The sequence below is a fragment of the Gouania willdenowi genome, chromosome 9 (genome assembly GCF_900634775.1).
Source record: "Gouania willdenowi chromosome 9, fGouWil2.1, whole genome shotgun sequence".
Lineage (NCBI taxonomy): Eukaryota > Metazoa > Chordata > Actinopteri > Blenniiformes > Gobiesocidae > Gouania > Gouania willdenowi.
The window spans coordinates 25,784,198-25,809,383 of record NC_041052.1 but is presented as its reverse complement, the minus strand read 5'-3'; the positions used below and the strand labels follow the sequence as shown (position 1 = coordinate 25,809,383).

Sequence of the window (25,186 nt, the reverse complement as noted above, 5' to 3'; positions counted from 1 at the left end):
CAGGTCGATTTTTGTCTGCTGCAAAGCCGCTGCATCCTTCAGGGAGCTGTCAAAGATTTTGCCCAGGCTCTTGACAGGTCTTTCAGTCACCGTTGGAATCTTTGTCCCTCCAACTGAAAAGCAGAAATGGTCGGCCACTTTACCTTTTTTCAAGACTAAAGACCTGGACTTAGCTGGCTTGAAGCTCATTTTTGCCCATGTGATGAGCCATTCAAGCGGGGCAGCCCCCCATAAAGGCACTTATGGGGGGCTGCCGGGTCCCAGATCTTAATTTTGGCCCTCTGCATTTAATCTCTGCAGACTTGACAATCATGGTCATGGCCAAGGAGAAGAGTGACACCAAGATTGTACAGCCGGTGATTATGCCCTTCTCCAGGCGGTGCCAGGCAGATGTTACTTGGCTTGAGGAGATTCTTGCGCTGAAATCGTTGTAATAGTCCATAATGAGGTTGCAGATCTTCGCAGGAACGTGGTGTCTTGTCAGTGCTCTTTTGACAAGTTTATGCGGGATAGATCCGTAGGCGTTGGTTAAGTCAAGCCAGAGAGTTGCCAAATCTCCTTTGTTTTCCCTTGCCTCCCGGATCAACTGCGTCACCACTCCTGAATGCTCCAGACACCCAGCCACTCCAGGAACCCCCCCCTTTCTGGACAGAGGTGTCTATGTAGTCATTCTTCAAGAGGAACTAGGATAATCGTTGGGACACTATCTTAAAGAAAATTTTGCTTTCAATGCTGAGCGGCAAGATTATGCGAAACTGCTCGATGTAGCTGGAACGTTGAGTGGAAACAGCTACAGTGCTCGCCCACTGGTTGGTACATTTTCAACTGGAAAGAGGTAAACTGATAATGATGCTCAATTCTTTGTCATCATTTTCATGGATACCAGATTTCAACTTGTAAATGCATCATGCAAACAAAAACTAGATGAGAAAATACATCACGCTGAGAAAAGTGCTACAAAACAGACACAGCTACACAGCTACTCTAATATAATGTACCAAAAGCCATCACATAGCATAATTTTTGCAAAATTTTCCAGGGAGGGCATGCCCCGCGACCCCCCTAGATGTTGCACTCCAACGTTGCTGCAGTGATTGATTGCCTACTACTTTTTTTTCGGTACACCACTGTACAGTTCTTGGTTAGATTTGCTTTATTGTTTGTTTGTTTTTTCTTGTATTGTATTAGCTATGTTAGCAAGACTTCTTTCCTTGATTTGTTCAATGCTGATCTTATTAAACTGTTCTTTGTTGATTCTGTGAATAATGGTGATGGCGATGGTTGATTTGATGTGGTTTTATAAACACAAAGCTAAACATTATGGGTGTTAATAAAACACCACACAATGTTATTCAGTGATACTACATTACTATATAAAACATGTAACATTGTTCATCACTGTTTACTTAATTGCATTTGCAATGATAATTATGTTTGAGATTTGTAATTTATTTCAATACAATAAGTATTTTTTAATCCAGATGCTTCAGTACATTCGCTTAAGTGATGTTTTAACCAACCTACATTTACTTGAATTGAAGTAGTCTTTGACAAAGCATATCAGTACTTTCACTCAAGTAATAAAGATCAGTATTCTGTCCACATCTGCTCCGGAGTGCTTTCTCTGTCTCTTTGGCTATGACTGGCAGGTGAACTGCAAAGCTGTAAAGATGGATATGGGATAAAATAGATTAATTAAATATAAGTAACAATTTCATATTCAAATTGATGGAAAACGTGGAAGACAAAGCTCTACGTAACAGTTGCAGTCAAGAGTCAAACAGCTGGAGACTGAACGGGATCGTCTATGGCAGGAACGTGAAGCTGCAACCAAATTCTGGATCTGCTGGAGGACCTTCATTTACTAGTTCACTCTGCACATAATGTATTTTAAAACCAGCAAGTTCTGCCCACAGTAGCTCCTTTGTTGACTTGAGCTACTCAACCTTATGTGCATTTCTGAGTTTTTGGTGTTTCATTACATTTCCATCACTGAGCTACTTTTGATCAACCACTGTAGATCAGTAACATGACTGAAGAGGAAAGGATGTAACCCTAATGCCAGGTCTGGCCAATCCCCACACTTCTCCAGTTATTCTGTCACTGAAACATCAGTATTGAGGACAACAATGTTCACTGCTTTTTTAATATGTTTCACCTGTTAACATGTGTTATGTCCGAGATTATAATAGTTGTTAAAACTTTGGCCTTACAGCCAGAAGGTCCTTGGGTTCCTTTCCTGGAGTGGGACTGTGTGGAGGTTTTTCATTCCCGACTCTTTTGTTTTTTGCCCTTTTCCTATCACAGTTTGGTTTGTTGGAATAAATTTGCCATGAATGTGATTGTCTGTCTGTGTGTTAGCCCTGTGATGGACAGGCATAATGTTCAGGGTGTACCGACCGAGACCAAATGTCAGCTGAGCCAGTGGTACAATACCCTTACACCACAAATTTGTTTAAATTTGGTCCTGGAGGGTTGTAATCCTGCTGGTTTTAAATGTAACTTTGCTCCAATACATACTGTAGATACTGCATTTTAGCTGAGTTGCATGATGAATTTGCATACCTGTCAAGTATCCCGTTTTGGCGCCATCGTATTGTATTAGTATTTTCCCGTAAATATTCTGAATTTTAATGTAATAATAATTAAAAGATAAACAAATAAAAACATTCCTCTGCCTTACTAAACTGAACGGCGTCACTAGCCTTGCGAGAACTGCCACCTGAAATGGCCTGAGTGGCAGTTCTCGCGAAATTAGTGCCAACAGCGGCAACAAAACTGGAAACAACTCAGAAGAGAGATGATGAATGTAAGAAGATGTTCCCGGCAAAAAAGAAACAAATAACTTGTGTAATTACCTTGGAAAATGAGACAGCAGGATGGGACACAGTTACTCGTTCTGTTAAATTAATAACTGAGATTTTACCGTCTACCACAGCAGAAAGAACAACGCAAGTCAGCATGAAAAATCAGCCAGTCACAAGAGCCACAAATATACACTCCTTTCAAAAAGTGTTAAAGGATGTAAAGTCTGTAACAAATGTGTCTAATAAGTGATTAGTGAATACCAGAGAACCACATGAGTGAGCATGAGAAATTAAAAGAAAATATGTAATGAAAATAAAATGTTAATGTCTAACTTAAAGACAAGCAACGTGGAATTAACTATTAAATATGCAATGTGTTGACTTGTATATAAACTGTAAGTATATTATTGAATAAACGAATGTGGCTGGGCAATATATCAGTGCTTTTACTTCTCAGAACAGCATGTAAAACTACATGTAATATTACATATTGTGCAGCTGTTTGTTAATAAATGAGCCTGTGTAGCATTTTGCATCAGCAAATTTAACCCAGAATTAAATTAAGTTTGAAGTCCGGTCAGACTTTATATCGTATGTCACCATTTTGAGAAAAAATATTGAGATATGAGTTTTTGGTCCATATCACAGCATTTCGTTGTTAATAAAGGTATGCCTACCACATTCTAATCACATAATTGTATTTAGTAAGTGGTTGGCAAGTGGACATTTTATGTTTCTTGTACACCTGTCTTAAAATATAATTGATACTGGAGCTTGGTTGGGCGGGTGGGGCGGCTCGTAGTGGGCGCCAGAAAATTTGCCTTATTTTCAAATCCAAACTTGACAGGTATGGACTTCGTGGATGGATTCCGTATTGAATTATTGGAGAAGGAAGACATGTAAACTCCACAGAGTTGTGTCTCTCCAACCATTATTGTTTCTTGTCACTGAAGCTGGACAGGTCAGCAGGTCATGTTATTGTGATTACTGTATAATAGTAACCTTGAATGTGGGACCCAAACACATTTCCTTTTGTTTAAAAAAGTGAGAAAATTCTTTGCTTCTATTTTGAAAGAGAACTATTCATGCAGCAGTGTGAATCCACACCGTCTTCTTTAATCAAGTTCATTTCTCAGTGTTTATCTACTAATCCAGTAATCAGAGTAAAAATGTTTTTGCACTTTTGAAGCTTTTGGATAAAATAATTTGTTTTTAAAATTCACTTTTTGATATTTGACCAAAAGCAGGTAAATAATAGGATGATTTAATATTTTACTTTTTCTTTTACCAACTGCTGGACATTTTGGTTTTACATATTTTAATTACTTCACAAATGAAATGTAAATGTATATTATTTGCAAATAATTTATTTGCAAATAATTAACCATGCCATATTACAGTAAACTAATTTCCCTATATTGTCCCACTGCAATCTTTATTATCTCAAATTTAAACTGTTGGTTTTCTGTAGACACATTGTATTGAAAAAGTTGGACATTTTCCACCTCAGTTGAGAACTGCAGATGGTGATGTTACAAAATAAAGGAAACCATATATCCTTCTTTGTATTTAAGTCAGAAATGCTTCTGTTACTAATTGGCTGTTTCTTACTTGATTTGTGTGTTCTGCTTTTAGGGCCTCCTTTCCCTCCCCAGGAGGTGCAGGTCCAGTGTGGTCACACGCCTGGTGTCCTGCAGATCAAGTGGAAACCTCCCACGCTGACACCCTCAGGAACATCGAATGGAGCCAGTGTGATTGGCTACGCTGTGTGCACAAAAGGACAAAAGGTAACAATTGCCAGAGCAACCCTTTTTCTTTTTTACTGAATAGATTTTCAAAGTCATCTTTTTGCTTTACTTGGTTCCTCGTGGAGCAGTTCTACATTGCCATCTTCTGGTGAAACTGATAAATGCTTATATTTAGCTGCTTCATAGCACAGCATATACCTTTTAGGATGGTATTTTAAAACAGAATAAATGTGAATAACTTATGCAATGAATAACTGACTCATTACCCAATGTATTCAATTTATTATTATTAACAGAAACGGTGGTCAGAGGGAGTGGCAAAGAGGAAACTCAACTGTGTGCCTTAAAAAGCACATTTTAAGCCCAATCCAAAAGGGTCGATTACAGCTTTAAATTAGTTTTACATTAATTTTGTCCAAAACACAACACACCTGCCTCATTGCACTTACTATAACCAAAAGTCAAAAATGTCATATTTGAAAAACATTGAAAAAGCACAATAAAATCCAAGGACGTTTTATTCTACAGGTTACAGGACGTAGAATTTATTGTACTTTGGTGAATTAAAGTGTCTGAGTTAGCTACCAGCATGTCATTATGTGCTACTGTCAGTTAGTAATAAAATATTTGCCGCTTATAGAACATACTCAATACCAAATACTATTCCCATTAAAACCAAAGTTTGATAGAGATGTTTTTGATGTTGTTTGTGGTAACCTTGAGAAACCTAGTATGTTTATTTTGTCAACACCGCAACTAGTGTGGCCATAGGTACGGCATTGTGCCAGACATTCCAGTTTCTTAAAGGCCTGTTTGTCTTTTGGCCCAAACTAAAGCTTATGTAGCGTAGTTTACCCTGAGTGCATGCCTGCAGGTACAACAGGCTGTGACCCTCTGAGGATAAGCGAGTGAGTGAGAGACTGTTCTTTACCTTCCCCCTGTTCTTCTTTCTGATTTTTCTTTTCTCTTCTTTTTTTCTGTTGAAAACATCACTGTACGATTTAAGTTATATTGCATCAAAAACATGCAGCTCTGTGTCTGACAAGATTTTCCCTTTGGTGATTTTGTTGCAGAATAATAAATGCTCTGTAAACGCAAACCAACTTAAACTAAGTTGGTAACATTATCAGCTGTTCTTTGCCCGTTTGGCCAAAGAATGGGTCTATCGTTATGTGAAAGCAGCTTCAGTGTACTAGGCCAAGTCATATTTAAAAAAACAAAAATTAGTCTCTCTGGTCTTTTTCCAGAGAGCGGAAACATGACAACCCCTGAAATATGACTTTGCAATGAGGCTACCAATGTGGTTACGCTAATCTTAGCTCTACACATGACAGACTAAGCTATAATACAATAGTTTTATATGGGATGGAATTTTTAAAATGATAAACGTTTCACATAGCAATAGTTTTGATTATGTCATTCATTTGAATGTATTGCATCCATTAACCTGATGTAGTGAAGTCACAAACTAGTCTAGATTCTCTAAAAATAACATCAAGGAGAACCTGGTTTAAATACTTAGTCAAAGGCTACCAAGCTGTCTGTCATGATGGGAGAGAAAATTATTTAAGTTTTTCTGAACCAAAGCTATGAGGCCTACAAATGATACACGTGCATTCATGGACTTTTGGATCGTGACATGGCTAAAGATGTGTAAGGTGACATTCTGATATGTTCCTTTGTGATTGCAGATAGCAGAGGTTTTGTACCCCACAGCGGATTATGTGACCGTGGAACTAAACAGGATACAGTGTCTGGAGGCTCGGGAAGTCATAGTGAGGACGTTGTCAACCCAGGGGGAGTCTCAGGACTCGCCTGTGGCTGTCATCCCTCACAACCTCTTGGGCTCTCCACACCTCTCCCGCCGAGCCACAGCAACTCCTCAACCTATGCCACAACCTCATTCTGTACATTCACAAACTCACCCGCCATACCCATCAACATACCCCCTGAATCATCCTCAGCCCCACATGCAGCTCCTCCCTCAAGCCCAGCCCCACACACTGCCCCACATGCAATCCACCCCTCATCCTCCTTCTCATTCCCCGCCTCACTTTCAGTGTCACTCCATGCCTAAGTCCAAACCATTTGTAAGTGCCAGAGAGCCAGAAACCAAAGAGCATGAGGTGGGCCTGCGGCCAGCACAGCCCTGGGAGCGCTCCCCCTCTCCGCTGCCTCCCATGCATGGATCCACCCTGGAGCCACCTTCATTTCAGCCAAGGCGTTCGCCTTCACCTCAGAGGATCCTGCCGCAGCCTCAGGGAGTTCCCATAACTAATACCATCGCCAAGGCCATGGCCAGGGAAGCTGCCCAGAGAGTGTTTGCAGAGGGCAATCGGGTGAGTGTAGATTATAAATTTTTTCCCACTTAAATGTTGTTTATAATGACGTAAATTGTCTCTGTAGGTGGAAAAAAGAAATATTTTTAGCGAGCGAGGCAATACCTTGCATCCACTAAACTCTGATGAAGAGGAAGATGGTTACGACTCTCCTCACGCCAGGAGAAGAGGAGCCTCAGTGGATGAGTTTCTCCGAGGCTCAGAGCTTGGCAGACAGGTACAATACTTCATGGTAAAAAAGGCATTAGCAGCTAATTCAGCTTAGTTCATAGTCATTTATTTGAGATGTTTTTTTTCAATGACTTCTCTTTAAATTAAAAACGTTAATATTTTCTTTTATATATATATACAGTTCACATTACTCAAATTATACAAACTCATGCAACTCAGTGATGCCAACTTTTTTGTTTACAATGCCACAGTTTATGTTAACTCAGCACAGACATGACTGATCAGAGTGAGGTTTAGTATTTATGATCAGCAGTTGTGTCTGACACTTCCCCAACTCTGCATTCTACCACAGAACTATACGTAAGTACACCAGTTAATAATCCACATGTTGACTTCAAAAGTTTCAGTTTCTATGAAAGCTTTCTAATTTATATCAGTCCCTCAGTTCAAGATATTCATAATGTGCTGAAGTCTCTTCATCAACAGTTGTCAATTGTAAAGTTAAAAGAAAATTTGTAAATGTGTCTATACTGAGACATGTACTAACAAACTTTCCTGTAGCCCTGGGGCCTCATGTACAAGGTCTTGCGTGGATAATAGCGTGAGAAATGACATGCACATAAATCCAAAAATGTTGCAAAAAAATATTGCAGTGTATCCTCTTCCTACAGATACAAAATTAGATAATATTAAATAATTTGACTCATGTTTAAAGGCACACTGTGTAACCTTTGGCCACTAGGGGCACTAGACCTAAATAATATCACGTCCTTGCCGCATCGGTGACACTCCCCCCCACTCCCTGGCCTCGTGGCCGTCGTCGGCCCCCTTCGCCGAGGGGTCGACACGGTGGACGGGGGGACCCCGGCCCACATCCAGAGTCGCTGCCGAGATTCGGCCCCGGACACCTCCCCGTGCACGCCGGGTCGCCCGTACACTCTGTCCCAGGCAAAGGGGGTCAACGGCGAGGTGAGGAGGGCGGCGGTGGCTGCTCCTCCAGCCCAGCCCTGAGAGCCAATCCTTATCCCGAAGTTACAGATCTGACTTGCCGACTTCCCTTACTAAAGAATCCACGTTTAACTGAACTATCACAGCGATTAGTGCACCCATTAACCCAACACAAAATATCATATTGTGCTCTTTTGGCTGTAAACATAGGCTAAATTCGTTTCAGCTGCCCACAACAATGGCGCTGGGTCGGGAAATTCCCTTATGTTGTGATGTTTTGTGGGAACTATGTATATCCGAGCCTGTGGTCACATGACTGCCGTAAAGTGAAACGTTCTCCAGGCATTCTCCAGGTCACATGACCTGGCCAAAGACGGGTCCGTCTCTCCACAACTTTCAAGGGGGAAGCCCTGCTCGGATCATTGATACTGTCAAGCCCTGTATATTGGCCTGAGGAATCATTTAAAATAACTCATATGGGTGAACTCTTTAGGTCAAAAAGTCCACGGTGTGCCTTTAAGTATTGTTTTTAATGTTTTAAATTAGATAATGAGACATCATCAACTGCTAGAAATGTCAGTACACCACCACTAGAGTTGACATGCGACTGCGTGCATTTCCATGCTCATTATAATATTGATACATCTGAACTTAGGTCTGAAAAATGGTGTATACTGGGTTTTTGTGCATACACACTATTTGTACATGAGGCTCCTGGCGTGCAAAGCTTGAGCAGTGCCAAAGGTGATTTTCCCATTATTCTATTATTTCTGGCAGACTGAGATTTGAGCGCTGGCTTCGTAGAGGTATTATATATTTAATTTAATTTAATTCAACATATACAGTATTTAACACACAGTAGCAGTGATGCTGTGACATTTAATCACCTGTCCAATGGGGGCTTTCAAAAGTTGAGAACCTAAGATAAAATAGTAAAAGACACCTAAAACGTTAAAACGTTAAAGACAACTGAAGATATTCCTTCAGTGCTTGTTTTATGTGTGGGAGTTGTACTTTTCCTAATATTATTAGCGGCAGCTTTGGTCAGCTAACAGGTTAAGGCTCTCAATGGGGCCTTTGTTTTAGCTTATGTGGTCACCAGGACAGTAAAATTAGTGTTTTGTTTAGTTTTGTTTAAGACTGCAGGGGTGGATTTTCAGATAGAGATCTCGATTTCAAAAGCCTTCTTTTAACCTTCTTTCTTAGCACCATCATCATCATTACGGCCACAGTGAAGAGTATTACACAGAGAGCAGTCGAGGCTCTGACCTGTCTGATATCATGGAGGAGGATGAAGAAGATCTTTACTCTGAGATGCAGCTAGAGGAAGGACGTAGGCGCAGCATTAACTCTCACAGCACTCTTAAGGTACACACCTAACCTCATAGACTGGGTTGTTTCTGGGCAGTGAGAGGGCAGAGGAAGGGTTTCAGGAGAACACAGGGTTTAGAGAGGGTGACTTTATCAGATGAGGGGCCATAATTTTGCCTGGCTGAATGTCCATACCTCCTCCCTTATCCCACATGCTCCTTCACCTGTCCCATCACTGTGGCTTTATTCATCCCAGTGTAAGCCCACAGTAATGGCTGTGTATATGCAAGTGCTTGAGCAGCATGTGAGAGGTGAATAAAATCCTAATGCTCTGAAATCAACAAATCTTAATGTTCTCAGTTAGAAGAGAGAGAGAGCATTGGGGTTTGTCATGGTTTACTTTGCATCTGAAAACTTTTTAAACTGAACTACAGTAATTTGATTTGTAGTCTCAAAATCAAATGTCAGAAAGTCCAACTGAAATGCCAATAATAATGTGCTGTACTATATCAAAGGGTCATGGCATATCAAGTGCATATGGAATCTCATTTAAGTGAGTACTTAAATGGAAATATTCACTTTTGTCTGTATCCGTTGTAATGTTTGGTTTCAACGTCGATTACATTGTTGTACACTGTCTGCATTTGATATTTTGATGTAAAGACAATCTGCCTAGTACTGCAAAATGAGAGTGAGAGGTACTACAGTGGCTGATTGGTCCTTTCAACAGAGCAAGATCTTTTTGTATAGCTCTGTTATACCTGCTATTGTTCATTTACGCTTGTACTCAATGTGTGGTTTGTGAGGGGTATAGTTTGGTGTACTAACGCACATACTTCATTCATTTCTTGCCAATGTCATCTATTTGTAAATTGGTGTCTTCGTTTCAGAGAATGCACACATAGAGAAACAGAATAAATTGGAGAATTTGTTGAATAATTCTTTCATTTCATTTGGTTTTCTTCTTTGAACTCAAATATGCAAACTACATTATGCCCCTCTTGTCACTTGTGTTAATTTGTAGCTTTTTAGGTCCATTTGTTCCACCAAAATATTTTCATTGATCCTCATTGAGCTTTTATGTCTTTGTGCGCTGTTCTTCACTCCATCTTTGAACCTTGACAGATTCCTCTTCAAAGCATGCCATTTCCTCCTCACGGAATGAGACTGCATGTTCTACTACATTGTCACAAATAACTAATTCTGTCTTTATTTTGTCTTCCCTCCCCATTTGTTCTATTCACTTATTGTGTTGTTTCCTGCCTGTTCTAAAACCTTCGAAAACGTTTCAAACCCACCCTCACAAAAAAATCTAAACTGAACATTTTAAATTGAACTGACTCTCAATGAACTGTGAAATTGTGGAACATTGCCTCCTGGTTCTGACTGAAGGCATACTACAGGCGTCAGGATTTAGCTGAGGAACGAGACTGCTGGGATCTCCAGAGGGAAGTGGTGAAGCAGAAATCACTTCGCAGCAAACGTCTTCACAGCATCCCTGAGGTGGCTGAGGAAGAGTCAGACAGCGTGGACAGCAGGGGCCAACGCCTGAGCTTTGAAGAGGGTGGGCGATCAGGCACGCCACACACTCATCGGAGGTATCCTCAGGATGTTTATATGCACAGCAATCTCACCCCCGGAAAGAGCTCCCGCCTGCATCGCCAGCGTTCGTCTCCTCGCTTTACCGAAAGCCGCTATTTTTACAATACAGATGAGCGAGGTTTGGCACGACCCAATCGTCAGAACACCAAAAGCCCTGATAGTGGGTTAGACTGTGGTAGTGAGGAAGAAGGCTCACTTGGAAGAGGTCATCGAGGGTACTATGCCCATGGGAGCCCCATGCGTGGGCCTTTGCGATACATCCACTGTGAAGGCCCTGTAGAGAGGCGGGCGCTGGCTATGGGCCGTAAAAGAACTCTGACCCGCCAGTGCAGTGTGGAGGAAGAATTCTCTGATCCTCCATTAACTACAACCAAGATGGTACACACGGGTGACTTTAGGAACAGGGAGCATTTTGGGCCTGGTTTGCAGACGGGATTGCGGAACTATTCCAGGGAAGGCACCCTGAGTGAGGGCCGGCTGAACGGGCTGGGCAGAGGCCGTTCTAGCCCCCACAGGGACTGTAGGGCCCAGCCTTTTTCCAAGCTCAACCGGGACCAGCTGCTGGTGTGTGATTCAGACTTTCTGCTGCTATTTCCATCAGCCAGCTGCAGCCATTCTGTTTTTTTTTTTGTTTTTTTTTTTTTTTAGTGTCGTCTTGTTTTGAGATAACATCTTTTTCTTTGGCTTTTTTCTGTATATTATTGACCTAGTTTGTTACAAAGTTGGTCTGATTTGATGTTTTTTGTGTCTTATGTTACTTTTATTCCAAGGTGTATTGAAGTGGATTTTATAGTGTTGCTTTTACTTACCTAAAGGCCATTTAACCGTTTTGACTTCTCATGTCTTGGAGGGGAAAGAATCGTGTTAAGAGAAAGTCTTGCATGTTTATGCACTGACCCTGTCCATTCTTTCCTGCCTGTGCTTTTGCTTTACAAGCTGCTGGCTTCAAATGATGCTCTCAATGTCTTCACATCTAAAATTTTAGTGCTTGAAGCTTTATTTCAGTCCTTGGTGCATTCTATTGCTTAAATGATAAAATACAGGCTAAATCCAAACATTTGCAGCCTGCAGGGATCCATTTACCCTTAATAACCCTTAATATAAGTGCCCCCTTTCTTGCTGATTTTGCTTCAATGTCACCAAGTACTTTTTTCAAATATCACATCTTCTAAACATTCAATTACTCAAATCCTGAGCATGGAGCTAGTTATACAAGTGAAATTTCCACCCATATCCACAAACATTTTCAACCACTAATCTTCCTCTCCCGCTGTTCCTTTCCCCCTAGTATCTTCTTTTTTGTCCTCCTCTTTGTCATCGTTTATGTCATCACCAGCTTCATTGTCTTATTCTGAAGCTGACATGCACAGAACAAAACAACCAAACAAATGGTCTTTAGCTAACCAGCCGACCCATCGTTAGCATGAGTCCACGCTTTTGGGTTGGGGGTTGGTTTAATTTACTTTTGATGTTTGTCTTTTTTTTGTGTTAAACTTCCTTGGGACAAATGGATTGCACACATTTGCTCTAAAGGATTCTGTTTGTTTGGATTTCTTTGATTTTTAAAACAACAGGATTTTGGGATTTTGTTGTTATTTTTTGAAAGGTTTGCCTTGACAAGGCAGATTGTTTGTATTTTCCCGCTAATTATGTTTATCTTCTTTGACCTGAAGATCATTGGGAACGCTCATGGAGGCGCTGATCATCTGGACCATTCAGGGAGAAGGCCAGTTCATGTCGGCAGCTCTTCTCAACGACGACCCATTCCGTCCATTGGTTAGTGAGGTCATCACACGAGGATCTTCACCAGCAGGGCAACATATACTTGAATTGCTTATACCATATGTTCCCCTTCTCAATGTGAGCTGGGCTGTACATTTGCCATAAAGCTGTAATGTCTTCTTTTTGTGGGGTGTTTGCAACCCTTTAGCCTTCCATTTCATGAGCTGAAATCACCAGATGTTCATATGCAGCTTTGAAGGAAAGTCAACACAGACACAATCCCCATGATTGTACTCTGTCAGGGTTTATGTGTTAACCAAACAATCTGACCTCTCTGTAGCAACTGCCAGCATTACTCCCCACATATAGAGATTGAAACCTTTTCCCACCCTTCTCTCATCTCATCGTAACATTGTGATTGGTGTCTTCTGTAGAGATCACCATGGACAGTAACAGTGAGGGGAGTGAGGGGAACCTCTCACCCGTCAAGGAGGATGTTTACTATGGCAGTGTAGCTCGTCGCAGGATATGGCGATCTATGTCCTCAGAAGATCAATATGGTATGTGGTGCAGCTTCTCTCCAAGATGACTATTCTACTTAGAAATGTCAGAAAAAGCCAGGAGTCGTTCTTAAACACGTGCAGTAAAACCTTTTTGTGTTAGACAGTAGATTTACTGATCAGAAATCTCTCAGGGGAAAATTAGATTTGAACCTTTTTTCTGTAGGTGGAGAATGAAAATCCCATCCCTGTATGTGACCCCACACCTTCAATCCTGTGAAACCCCAATCCACCCACCCCTCCCACTCTGCTCCCATATTTAAGCCCCTTTTAACCCATAACAGTCCAACCTTACCATTTTCCTTACTTTTCCCTGTCCCACCTTTACAGAACTTTGCATGACCAGTTCACAGTGAACAGTGAAGGCACTTTGTTGGATGCATTTTTGCATCCTCGCCTTGTGGGTGTCACTCAGTTACGCATTAATGGATTTTGCTGCCATCAAAGTCAACAACAGTTGAAGCCCATTTTACATCCTCCGATATAGCCACAGTTTAGACCTGAGTCATTACATAGACGTAAAGCCTGCCATTTAAACATTCAACATGGTGATCCATGAGAAGCATGGGAAACTGATATCAGGTTCATCTCTTCCCCCTCACTGTCCCTGATATCGGTGTTGTCGGGAACCACTGGAACTTTGCTTTGTTTTGTCACTTGGCGACGTGTTATTTCCCCTGCTGCATGCACATTGTTTCAAGGTGCATGATCTTACAGCTGCCTTTAATGTTGATCCCCTCATCACTTATGGCCCAAAGTACACATGCATCTTGATTAGCTTCTGTGTGATACTACATTTAAGCATGAATCAACAATTAGTGTTTTTGCGTCATAGATGTACTGTACATTCAGGTTCCCTTGCAACCCAAACCTGCTGGGCATGTTTTCCATCTGTAATGTGTTGTGCTCTGCTTGGTGGTATTTAGTAACACACAATAGTAGGTGAGATGTGTGAACAAATAATCCTGCTATATATGTCATTACCATCTCCCCTGTCAGCTCTTACAAAAAGAGATCTTTTGCTCTCATTGCCTCTGCAGTCAGTGTGAATATAAAAGGCTGGCAGTAGCAGCAGAGGCCTCCTCTATCTTTCAGACAGCTATTCTGGGCGCAGACACGGGAGGGAACATCGCTCTTCTGACTTCTATGAAGAATCAGAACCGGAGGAGCTGACCCGCGTCTTTGTGGCATTGTTTGACTATGACCCGCTGTCCATGTCTCCCAACCCTGATGCTGCTGATGAGGAACTGCCATTCAAAGAGGGTCAGATCATCAAGGTGATTGGTTTGAATGAATTCATATTTTTAAAATATATTTTAAAAAAAGAAGAAAAAAGGTTTGTATATTGCATGACATAAACACATGTATGTAAAGTTATTAATTATATTTAATTATAATTGTTGAAACCCTTCTAAATAATAGTTTATATTTTACCACTTGGTGGGACTATGGAATGCAATGCTGCATCACCTTGTAGACATTGCAGGTTCAAGTCATCTGTTTGGGTATCAAAAGAATAGGGCGGTGTGTGAACATGTCACTTTTGCAGTAACAAATTAGCTGGTTTCACTTCTCTGTAGTTTTCTCCCTATTAACCATCTTTTATCTCTGAATCTTTTTCTTTATATAGGTGTTTGGAAATAAAGACACGGACGGCTTCTACAGGGCACAGGTCCGGGAACGGGTTGGTCTTATCCCCTGTAACATGGTCTCTGAGATCCAAACAGAGGATGAAGAAATGATGGGCCAGCTCCTTAAACAGGGTTACCTCCCACTCAACACTCCTGTGGAGAAGTTGGGTAGGACTCAAATTCTACCTCACAAAACATTTAAATTCTTTCTTACCTGTTTTTTAAAATGTATTTATTCCTTTGCTATTTTTGTACACATTAAATTATGTTGTCTGTTTTCCTATTAAGTGAACTGCGATCGTTTCAAAGATGGCCGCTTCCTAAATCGACGGTCACGAAAGTCCAAAAGAGGTCTGAGTCCAGTGAGAACGTGCTTGTCATTACTTTCTTTTTGTCTAAAACCTTCATAAATTGTGAGTTTTCTCTTACTGAAAAAAATACATGTATTTATCCGATGCCTTGCTGGTGGATTGTTACCAGGATTCAAAAAGAAACATGGACAAGAAAATGACTACCAAAAATTGCATGTACACTCAAACAGGCTTTTTAACAGCTGATAAACATTGTACCACTTTTCTTATTTACAGAGAGAAACAAGAGGAGTGGACATCAATATCCAATGTCAACACGGAGAATGGTGGCTCTATATGACTATGACCCAAGAGAGAGCTCTCCTAATGTTGATGTTGAGGTATTTCCATCTTTGTGATGACCATTCGCTTTACCAGTAGAATATATACAGTATATAAAGGAGTACACATAACATGCAGAAGCATCAATATTGAGCAACTTGTTTAAATGTTTTAGTTGGAAATGGGGAATTATTTTCTTTGAGTGTCTTTTCATCAGTGTCGGCCAAGTGTAGGTATGAGATCTATATTATACTTTAAGGAGTTAAAGCTAAAGTACCACATACCATGCAGTCATATTTAAAGTCCACTTATTTCTTAGCTTTACTTTATTATTCACCTCACTGAGAGAGCAATGTCAGTCATTTCATACCCTCTTGCCATTGTTAAAAATCGAAATTGGCCAAGAAAAAAAGAGACAATAAAGTGAAATCATGGTCTTCTGTTCCATTTCATCTTTTGTCTTTAAAGTCATCTCTACCCGCCCTATTTTGTGGTCCCTTAACACAGTGGTCTTGGTCTAATGTCTCTAAAAGGCTCAGGGCCAGAGTTCTAGAACTTTCAGGGCCCTAACCCGGAAATGAATGCACAACTTTTCAAAGGTACATCTGAGAGATGTTAAAAAGGTGCCTTAAAGGAAACATAACACTTTTTGTTCGACAGTGAAAATTACAATAATAAATAGAGATTACAGACAAACCCTGCATCCTTTATCACTTTTCTTACCGGATATCAGCATTAAAGAGGTTAAAACTGTTGTCTTATGCCGTTTAAAAATATATATATTTTTAGCAAACAGGTAAAAAGTAAACTTGTGATAGGTGAAGACAAGTTTGTCTCACTCAAGATACAAGGGAAACACAGAGAGTTGCTTGCCAGTGACTCTGTCACTTTACATTGTAACCGATGTGCTGGCCTTTCAATAAAATACATGATCCTGTCAAGTGAAATGACGGTAGTAGTGAATTCTTATTCATCTTCATCAAACCTAATGCTGCGTTCGCACCGGATGCGTCATGAAATGTCCGTACAATCAGATTACATACAAAGTCAATGGATAGATGCGTCCCAGATGTGAAATCTTTCCTGTGCGGCAGTGCGGTCCGATCCGCATGTTGGCTGTGCGAGCGCGCTCCCAATTTTACGCATATCCGTAAAACATTCGCAAGAGTTGAAAATATTGAACTCCTGCGACTGTTTCGCAGGTAAAAGTTTTCTCTGTAGTTTTCATCTTTGAAAGTCGGCACTGAGCTAGGATAGCATTTGCCGCTAATCACACCGGCTTTTTTCACTGGTGGTTTATGTTTATGTGAGGATAAAAAAGAGCGCAGCTCCTCGCTTCAGCAGGCAGTGAAACTCACCGAGTTGGATGTGTCGTTGGTGGGCAGTGCTACGCTTCAAACGCGCATTCGAAGCGAATTGGGACCTTTTTTTAACCTGTGACACATGCGGAACGTTTCGTGCAGCAGATGCACCTGGTGCCGCAGAATACGCATTCGGTTTGAACGCAGCATTACACTAATAGTGACCTGCTCCCTGGCCATGTGCCATGATCAGTTGTGTTTTGGCCAGAACACAATCAGGTCAGTTACGCTTGGATAGTAGGCTTTTAGGAATAAATATATTTTCAAGCAATTGGGCAGTTTTTCATCAGGAAAAAAAGTATAGTGTGTGAAGTAATAACTCACTAAGTTGTTTTCCTTAACTGTACAATTTATTGACAATCAATTGGCTTGTAGCTTCAGCTTTGAAAGTGCTTTCCCTGAATGGTTTATTATGGCCCTTCCCTACTGGTTTTACTTACTGTCACCTTTCTATTGGCAATCCCACTGACACAGTTTGAAGGCAACAGACTGAATGAGGAGGTGAGTGTATGGTATAGTCTACTCTGTGTGTTTGCTCATCCCTGTGTGGGAATATACAGGAGGAGGTTCATAAGCTCAGCACCCTCCCTCCATGCATTGTCAGTCTCTTTTCTTCACGTCGGTCTTCCTTGTCCACATCTTTCCTATGTCAAGTACATATTCTGTGTTGAGTTCATGTGCTCTTGAGTATCCCATTGGAGAAATGTGTTGAGTGTGTTGAGTGCTCCTGTCTTCAAAGTTACGTTTGATGCATTTACAGTTGCACCAGTCTGTTTAAGGAGACTGATATGACAGTCTTGTTTAAGATGCATCATTGCATTGATTTGGAGAAGGAAAAACAACCTTTCAAATTCAACAACCCTTGCTAAAATTGATGTCCAGAGAAAGTCTTTTGAGCACTTACATTGTAGCACTATAGAGGAAGGAAATTCAACTTAATTTTTTTCCCCCTTCTTTGGCAGGCTGAACTGACTTTCTGTGCCGGGGATATTGTCACCGTTTTTGATGAAATAGATGAGGATGGATTTTATTATGTAAGTATAATACTTCTGAGGGTTATTAAATTTTGCTAGCTTTATAGCTCACTGATCTACATTTTATATTTAACCTTAAGAAATTGGGGCACAAGGGGCATTTATGAAAATGAACCTTTTATGAATATATGTTCTGCTTACGGTACCAGGGCACAGGTGCTTAGTCCACACACAGCCCAAATATTAGGAATCGCAGGTTTCCAGAAAATGTACAGTATCTACTTTGTAAGCAGACGTTGCAAGAGTTCACAGCGAGACCCATCCCAGGGGTCCCTATGCCAAGTAACGGAGAGCCACTAGAAACACTTTTGTCAAACAAACCAAAAGTTGTGCAACATATCATCACAAAGCACAGAGGAAAGTGGGAAAATGAGACACTTAATGTAACCTGGAGTGTTAAAGTAGGAGATGAAAGGCAGTAAACACACCTGTAGGAGAGTAATTGATCTTCTGTCATCCACAGGGTGAACTCAATGGACACAAAGGACTTGTTCCTTCCAACTTTCTTGAAGAAGTGCCTGACGACGTAGAGGTTTATCTCACAGACTCACCATCTCGATACCCACAGGACACTCCAGCTCGGATGAAGACAAAAAGGGTACATGCTCCTTCGCAGTATTAGCAGTGTCATTCATCACCTGTTTTCAATTCCCTCTATCTAGTTTGATTTTTTGTCTGTGTATGTACGTGTCTCATTGATCAAGGGGCAATGGGATCTTTTATTTTGAAATATTTACACTGTAAATAATTAGATATCTAAAATTTATGATAAGAAAATGAAACCAAGATTAATACTTGACAGAGGTACTTTTATTTTTCATGTTGTCATGCTGTGAAATGGGATTCTGCCTTGTATAATAAATGAATATATCATATTCATAAAGCATTCTCAATGAGAGTAAAATGAAAGGGTGTTGCTCCTGTGACTTTCTACTTAATGTCCTGTCTTGAAAAACACTTTTTGCACATGCACATTTTGCATTCTAACAAATGCTTTATGAATATGTTGTCTTTTATCAACTATAATTTCTAATAAAGTAAAGTTTTTGGTTTTGCAAAAATGGACAATGTAGTCTGTAGCCCAGCATGATGTATAGTTCATATGCATGAAATAATTATTTTATACCAAAATAAATGTAGAACAACTTTTTGTATGTGCCCTTGAAAGCCTTGTTTTGTAAATTGCTTTCTTGTAAAGTAGCACGCAAAGATCTCTAAATACTATGTTCAGATGATACATTCAGAGTTATTTACTAAATGTATATATGCAATGTTATTTTTGTGTCTAACAAATAATGCAAATGTTGAAATATGAATAGGTGTCAACAAATTTTCTTTCGATTTGTTTCTAATCTGCCATAGTGCACAGTGCAAACTATTGAAATTCCATTACCATATTTTGTTTCTTTTCCTCACCTGCTTGGCAAAACAGAAGAAGAGTGTTCATTTCACACCTTAAAGGCTCTGTTTCCGTCACGTAAGTGAGCAACTGAGGATACCAAGATTATGCACCCCTCGTCTAATGCAGATGACATGGGTACCTTTAGTCTCTGGGATGCAACAGGGATATGATATTCCTTTTGGTACATTTAGAGAACTTTTCTTTCAACCCAGCTCACCCACTTCTGTTAGATTGTAGGGTGTTGTAACCCTAGCCAATGCATTAGACAAGAAGTATGGTATCTTCAGTTGTTTCTCTGAGTGTTGTACATGATTATGTCTGTCTCCTCTAATATCTCCCTCACTGTAACTCATTATGAGCTAAAAGGCAAAGCTCAAAATGCACAATTACCTTCTATATTTAAGAAGACTTGATTTCATTTAAACCAGGGTCAGGTCTATAGTTACGTTTTCAGACTATTAAATTTTCCCCACCAATAATTCCGTCCTTTTAATGTATTTCTAACACATTTAAAGCTGATATCCTGAGTTTCTGAGAAACATCTTGATCTCCTGCCCTAAACAGCTCCACTCCCTCCCACTGCCTCTGCCAATCTACTAGAAGCCATGCCTCTACTTTTCTGCATTGCGGAACATAACAAGGTTGCATTGATATAGGTCTATGGGTCAGGTAAGAGCCAAAATCATATTTACCTGTTTGCTGTTGTTTCCGTGCACAGTTCCGCATCCACTTTGATTGACAGTCTCAAAAACAGGAAGACGAAGCCTGTTGGCTAGGCGATCACGGCGCTCGTTTCCATTTGTATAGGCGTCTATAGGACAAAGGTGGAACTTATATACATTGATGTATATGAATGACCACTGGCAGTAGACCATAGTAAGAGACTAGTTAGGTATTTTTTTTTCAAAAGAATCATACATAAATATAGATTTCTCAGAAACTCCAGATATCAGCTTTGAGGATCAACTGATTACACAGAATCCTGCATAAAATGTGCTTGAAATTTTTTTATACAATACATTATCAAATGCTTGACTTCTTTAGGGATATGTGTAACCCTCCAATTTAATGAAAACATATTCCGTCAGACTATGGCACATTAAGAACATTTCATTTGCATACATTAAATTTAGGTAAACAATTAATAGGTTTTAGAGATTGAATTTAAAAGGGAGAAATGTAGCAATAGAATACTCCAAACTTAATAATGATAAGCCATCTTTCACTTAACAATGTCCCAACATTACAGTAGGCTACTACTGTAGCCTTTTTGTCATGTGATACCTGGATTTATCAAAGATAGGTGTTATGAATAAAAACAAACCTTCTTGGGCCAAAGTAGTGCTGAATTAACATTTAGGAATTTACTAATTCAAACTAAACATTTTACAATAGGAACCACAGTGATCCACAGTGCAGATTTTATACAAATCAATGAGTTTCACAAAGTGCAATTCTAAGAAGCCTTTTAGCTCATGGTTACAGTAGGGACAAGGTGACTTGTAGTTTCTCTGTAACCCAGTTGTATGAGTAATATACATTTTAAGAGGAGGCACAGTAAATGTGAAAAGATGTCCATTTCCCCATAGAATGTTTGTCTTTTTTAGGGGACACAGGGGTACATTACATGAGATTGTAGCTTCATTTGTTGTTGCCTCAGTTAAATCAAGAATTCCTGTTTGTACCAGGCTGTGGGTTGGATGGGGGAGGGGGGATTGGTTTTGAGTGCACATGGCAACTTCCAGAGAGATAGTCGTCAGAGCTGTGGAGGCCCTGCTGAGACAGACAGGACTTGAGAGAACTGAAGAGTAATGACAGAGGTGTGCGAGGAGTCAGTCTTTTTTCACCCTCAACTGTCCCTTACGGGTCTCCCATTAGGTTCCATTGGAAAAATCAGGTCGGCCCAGCAGAGCAGGCTCTCCCACAGTGTGCCCTCACTTCGGCTTTAGCCCTGCCACCCTCAGGCCCGGCCGTGCCATCAGGGGCTCAATGGATATGTGCTCCTCCGAAAAGAAGAAAGGACTGCTCTTCAGAGGAAAAAAAATACTGGAAAGTCTTGGTGCTGTGAAATAAATAGTTTTTCCTTTTCCTGTTGTGAAAGAAGGATAAAAAAATATACTGAAAAGCATTTGTGAGGAGAACAAATGATCTGTGGCATATTTGAATTATTTTCAACACTGCATTGTATTTATATATATATGGTTTACAGGACTAAATTCAGGCAATTTCCAACAGAGCATTTTATTACCCTCTCCCCAAGTTCCTGGCTGACAAGGTTCATGTGACAGATGAAGCCCAGAGCAGCTCTCCTTTGCACTGAGCAGACAACACTGGTCGACAATGTCGAGCTGTATGCAGAAACCAGAATGTCAAACCAACACTGAGGTCTCACTTAAAGCTCACACTTCAATCTGGATGACAAACTGGGAGCTTCCTCAGCTCAAAAAGAGCAAATTGCATCTAAAGAAAACAAGGTTCACATGCTTCACATCAGCACGTTTTGAATCGGAGGATGGATGAAATGTGGTGGATTCAGTGTGGCGTCAGCAGCATGGAGCACTTTCATGGTATGCCCACTGCACAGCAGTTTCAGAACCTACTCTTCAGTCCTAATGATATATAACTGTGACAGACATATATTTCACTTTTTATGAGCAAATGATTTCTACAACAACAGAGGTTCTCATTTGATGCAGTATAGTACATTCTATCTCTGCTCCTAACAATGGGCTGCATTTGAAATATTATTATTTTTTTTTTCTTCCAAAGCACAATTTTACCAGTGTGACATAGTTACCAGAAGATTATTTATGTAATTTCTGTAGTTGTGGTATAACATTTCTTAAAGGTATGCAATTGAGATTAAAATATTTATCGCTGGTATAAACGCATACTATCTTTTGAATAAATACAAACGATTTCTAACTTACTCCTTAAACTGGGCCGCAGCTTGTTATTTAAGAGTGACGCTGGGTCCTGAGAGCAGACCAGTTGAAAACCACTGGATTACAGGGTCGTTCCAAAGTAGTCAACCTAAATCATCATGCCTCGTAGATCACCTCCATGCATTTTCTTATTATTTCACAAGGGTTTGTACTTTGTCCCCAAGAGCATGTGTCATACATAGTATGTTTTTTTTGTTTTGTTTTTTTTAATATCAATGATATCTGGTTAATCAGTGAAAAAAAAAACCTCTTTAAAAATGAGTAATATTGAAATCATGTTTGAGGAAGCAAAGACACTTTATTTTTGTTGCTGTTACCATTCATTTTTAATTTGAAAGACTCTGCAAAGTTGTTCTTCAGTGTGGAGGAGAATGAAGGCTACAGTATTCATATTGTATTCTTATTGTTTTGTTTCATGCCATGCAACACTTTGCAGAGAACAAGTTTGATAACGTGATAGACACAAGGCTACCTCTATGCAGTCCCCTCTCCTCTAAACCTCAGTTTACCACATATGAACGATAGGTCTATTTAAGCTGACCTACTGGCTATCCTGTGTCCCAGCTGATGTTGAGGAATAATACAACAAGTACTGTAAATCATATATTAACAAATATATATTACATCCAAAAGTAAAGTAGTGAATGTAATGACTTGAAAGCCAAGTTAAATCAAAGTTGCCCAAAACATTTGTGCACACATTGGTTTTATGCGTAAAATGACCTCTTCAGGTTTCCACCTCATCTGTTGCATGTATTTCTTTTTTTTTTTTTGTTTTTTTTTGTTGCTGTTGCTATCATTAAATTAAAACTGCCAAAAAAGAATGTATGCAAAACATTCTGTAAAACTCCTGGCCCAGCAGCCTCATAAACCTGACTAACCTAACAACCATATGTGCACACTTTCGTTTATTTCTAATTAACTGTTGATTTTTGTACTTTGTCCATTTGTAAAATTGTTGTTAAATGTTTATACTTGATTTTCAAACTGCCTTTTTTGTACATTTAAATTTATAGTCCAACAGTGCAAGCTTTCCTCATGGTGTCTTGAAGACCATAAAGTTAAAGTCTGCAATTGTGTGCTAGCTTTAAAAGACTCAGCCTATACTGATGGTACAAATTATTGTGAGGGTGTGCATGTGCAATATTTTATATATATATATATATATATATATATATATATATATATATATATATATATATACAATAAGAAAAATCACTGAATAAATTTGATATTTTCCAAAGTTTTCATGTCTGTTTCAAATAAAACCTCATCCTCAGAAGAAAAGTTTATTGCTCAAACTTACAACATGGAAAAATGGCTCACATTTTAGGAACTTTGACATCAACATGTGCCTGATTTTAACAATATGAGTGCTAATAAAATGTAAAATACACATGAGCGCTAATGTTTATCCAGACAAACTGAGATTTAGTTCCTTGCTCAGTGTTCTCTAACTGAAGTTTTGCTGGATTTCCACAATGCAAATGTATTTACATGTTTGTTTGTTTTTTGTTTGTTTTTTTTTTACTGTTCTAGGGTTCAATATAATGCTAATAAACATCAAATTTGTCCTTTTAGAACACACTGCAAAAGTTTGAGCAGGATATGCAGTCTTCTTGCAATTGAACTTCAACTTTGGATAACTTCACCTTAAAGGTAGAAAAAATAGTCATTCACCCGAAAGGAAAGCCTTGCAGCTTGTGGGCATACAAGTAGGGACAGGTACCCCAGTTATTCAATGTCATGAAATCAAAGAAAAAAGTTAAACATCTGCATTCCTAGAGGTCAATTTCAGCAGCTTCAACAATTACACACATTTTAACTGATCGCTAACAGCAGCACTATTAATAATTTAGTGTTGTAATTGTTGTTTATTATATCATGGTAAGGATGCCCCAATTTGTGTACAACAGTAAAATGGGTAACATTAGACGGTGATCATAGATTATAGGATAGATTAATGCTTGCTATTTAATTTGTCATGAAGCACACTTTACCATTGAACTATTCTAAAACACTGTATTTATTTGTAATATGATAAGATAAGATAATGCTGTCTTTTTTTTTTTTTTTAATCGTGAACCCTATTCTTGGCTATTGATGTGTCATTTAACAAATTTGTTGTCATTTCATGTATATCAAAATATATGTGTTCATAAATTGTTAAAGTTAATCAAAATGAGTACAACCAGGGTCCCTCTGACCAAACTGGGGCCCGAAGCAATTTTGGAGCCTGCACGAAGATAATTAAACTTCAAAGATTATATGAAGTGTAACAAAAATGCTAAAGTCAAAATACAGTTTAAAGTCATACTATAACGTTATACAACTCAATAACTTTTCCATGAGACAAACAGAAACAAAGAAGGCTGTAACCTCAGCAAACTGCAATTGTAACGTCTTCAGACAAAGACCATAAATCAGTCTGTTTGATTAATTTGATGCTGCGTTCACACCGAATGAGTATTCTGTGGCACCGGACGCATCTGCCACACAAAATGTACAGCAGGGTCTGCAGGATAAAAAATAGTCCCCATTCCCATCATACACTCGTCTGAAGCAAAGCCCCGCCCACCAGCGACACATCCAACTCGGTGAGTTTCACTACCTGCTGAAGCGAAGAGCTGCGCTCCTTTTTCTCCTCTCATAAAACACAAACTACCAGTGAAAAAAGCCGGTGTGATTAGCGGCTATAGCTGACTTTCAAAGATGAAAACTACAGAGAGAACTTTTACCTGCTACTACCACCTCCTCACTGATTCTCCTCCAAGCCAAATCCTTCCTAGTCAGGTCCCGGTTATAAAGGCCCTGTCATACAGGTCACACACAGCTTCTACTCCATGGTTGAATGGGTGAACAGACCAGTGTCCGTGTTGATGGCCTGACGTCATCGCCAACAAAGACTCTGACTGGTTTTCGTCATGTGAAACAGCCGCATGAGTTCAATATTTTCAACTCTTGCGAATGTTC

General features: G+C 39.7%; 1 protein-coding gene across 19 annotated transcripts in view; it reads left to right on the top strand.

The window, feature by feature from the left end:
* The window catches only part of rimbp2b (RIMS binding protein 2b), a 159,827-nt gene extending 136,481 nt beyond the window's left edge, over positions 1 to 23,346 (top strand). For 8 of the 19 annotated variants that reach the window (XM_028456729.1, XM_028456720.1, XM_028456722.1 and 5 more), the window contains 15 exons: positions 4,443 to 4,594; positions 6,247 to 6,894; positions 6,962 to 7,111; positions 9,220 to 9,381; positions 10,717 to 11,490; positions 12,600 to 12,702; positions 13,083 to 13,208; positions 14,304 to 14,485; positions 14,839 to 15,007; positions 15,128 to 15,190; positions 15,427 to 15,530; positions 17,307 to 17,333; positions 17,795 to 17,866; positions 18,330 to 18,464; positions 21,147 to 23,346. In XM_028456729.1, the coding sequence (XP_028312530.1) occupies positions 4,443 to 4,594; positions 6,247 to 6,894; positions 6,962 to 7,111; positions 9,220 to 9,381; positions 10,717 to 11,490; positions 12,600 to 12,702; positions 13,083 to 13,208; positions 14,304 to 14,485; positions 14,839 to 15,007; positions 15,128 to 15,190; positions 15,427 to 15,530; positions 17,307 to 17,333; positions 17,795 to 17,866; positions 18,330 to 18,464; positions 21,147 to 21,341 (3,062 nt within the window). In that variant the 3' untranslated portion in view covers positions 21,342 to 23,346. Of the gene's footprint in view, positions 1 to 4,442; positions 4,595 to 6,246; positions 6,895 to 6,961; positions 7,112 to 9,219; positions 9,382 to 10,716; positions 11,491 to 12,599; positions 12,703 to 13,082; positions 13,209 to 14,248; positions 14,486 to 14,838; positions 15,008 to 15,127; positions 15,191 to 15,426; positions 15,531 to 17,306; positions 17,334 to 17,794; positions 17,867 to 18,329; positions 18,465 to 19,298; positions 19,872 to 21,146 lie in introns of those variants that run through there. The other 11 variants (XM_028456728.1, XM_028456724.1, XM_028456735.1 and 8 more) reach the window with 8 other exon arrangements.
* The last annotated feature ends 1,840 nt before the right edge of the window (positions 23,347 to 25,186 follow it).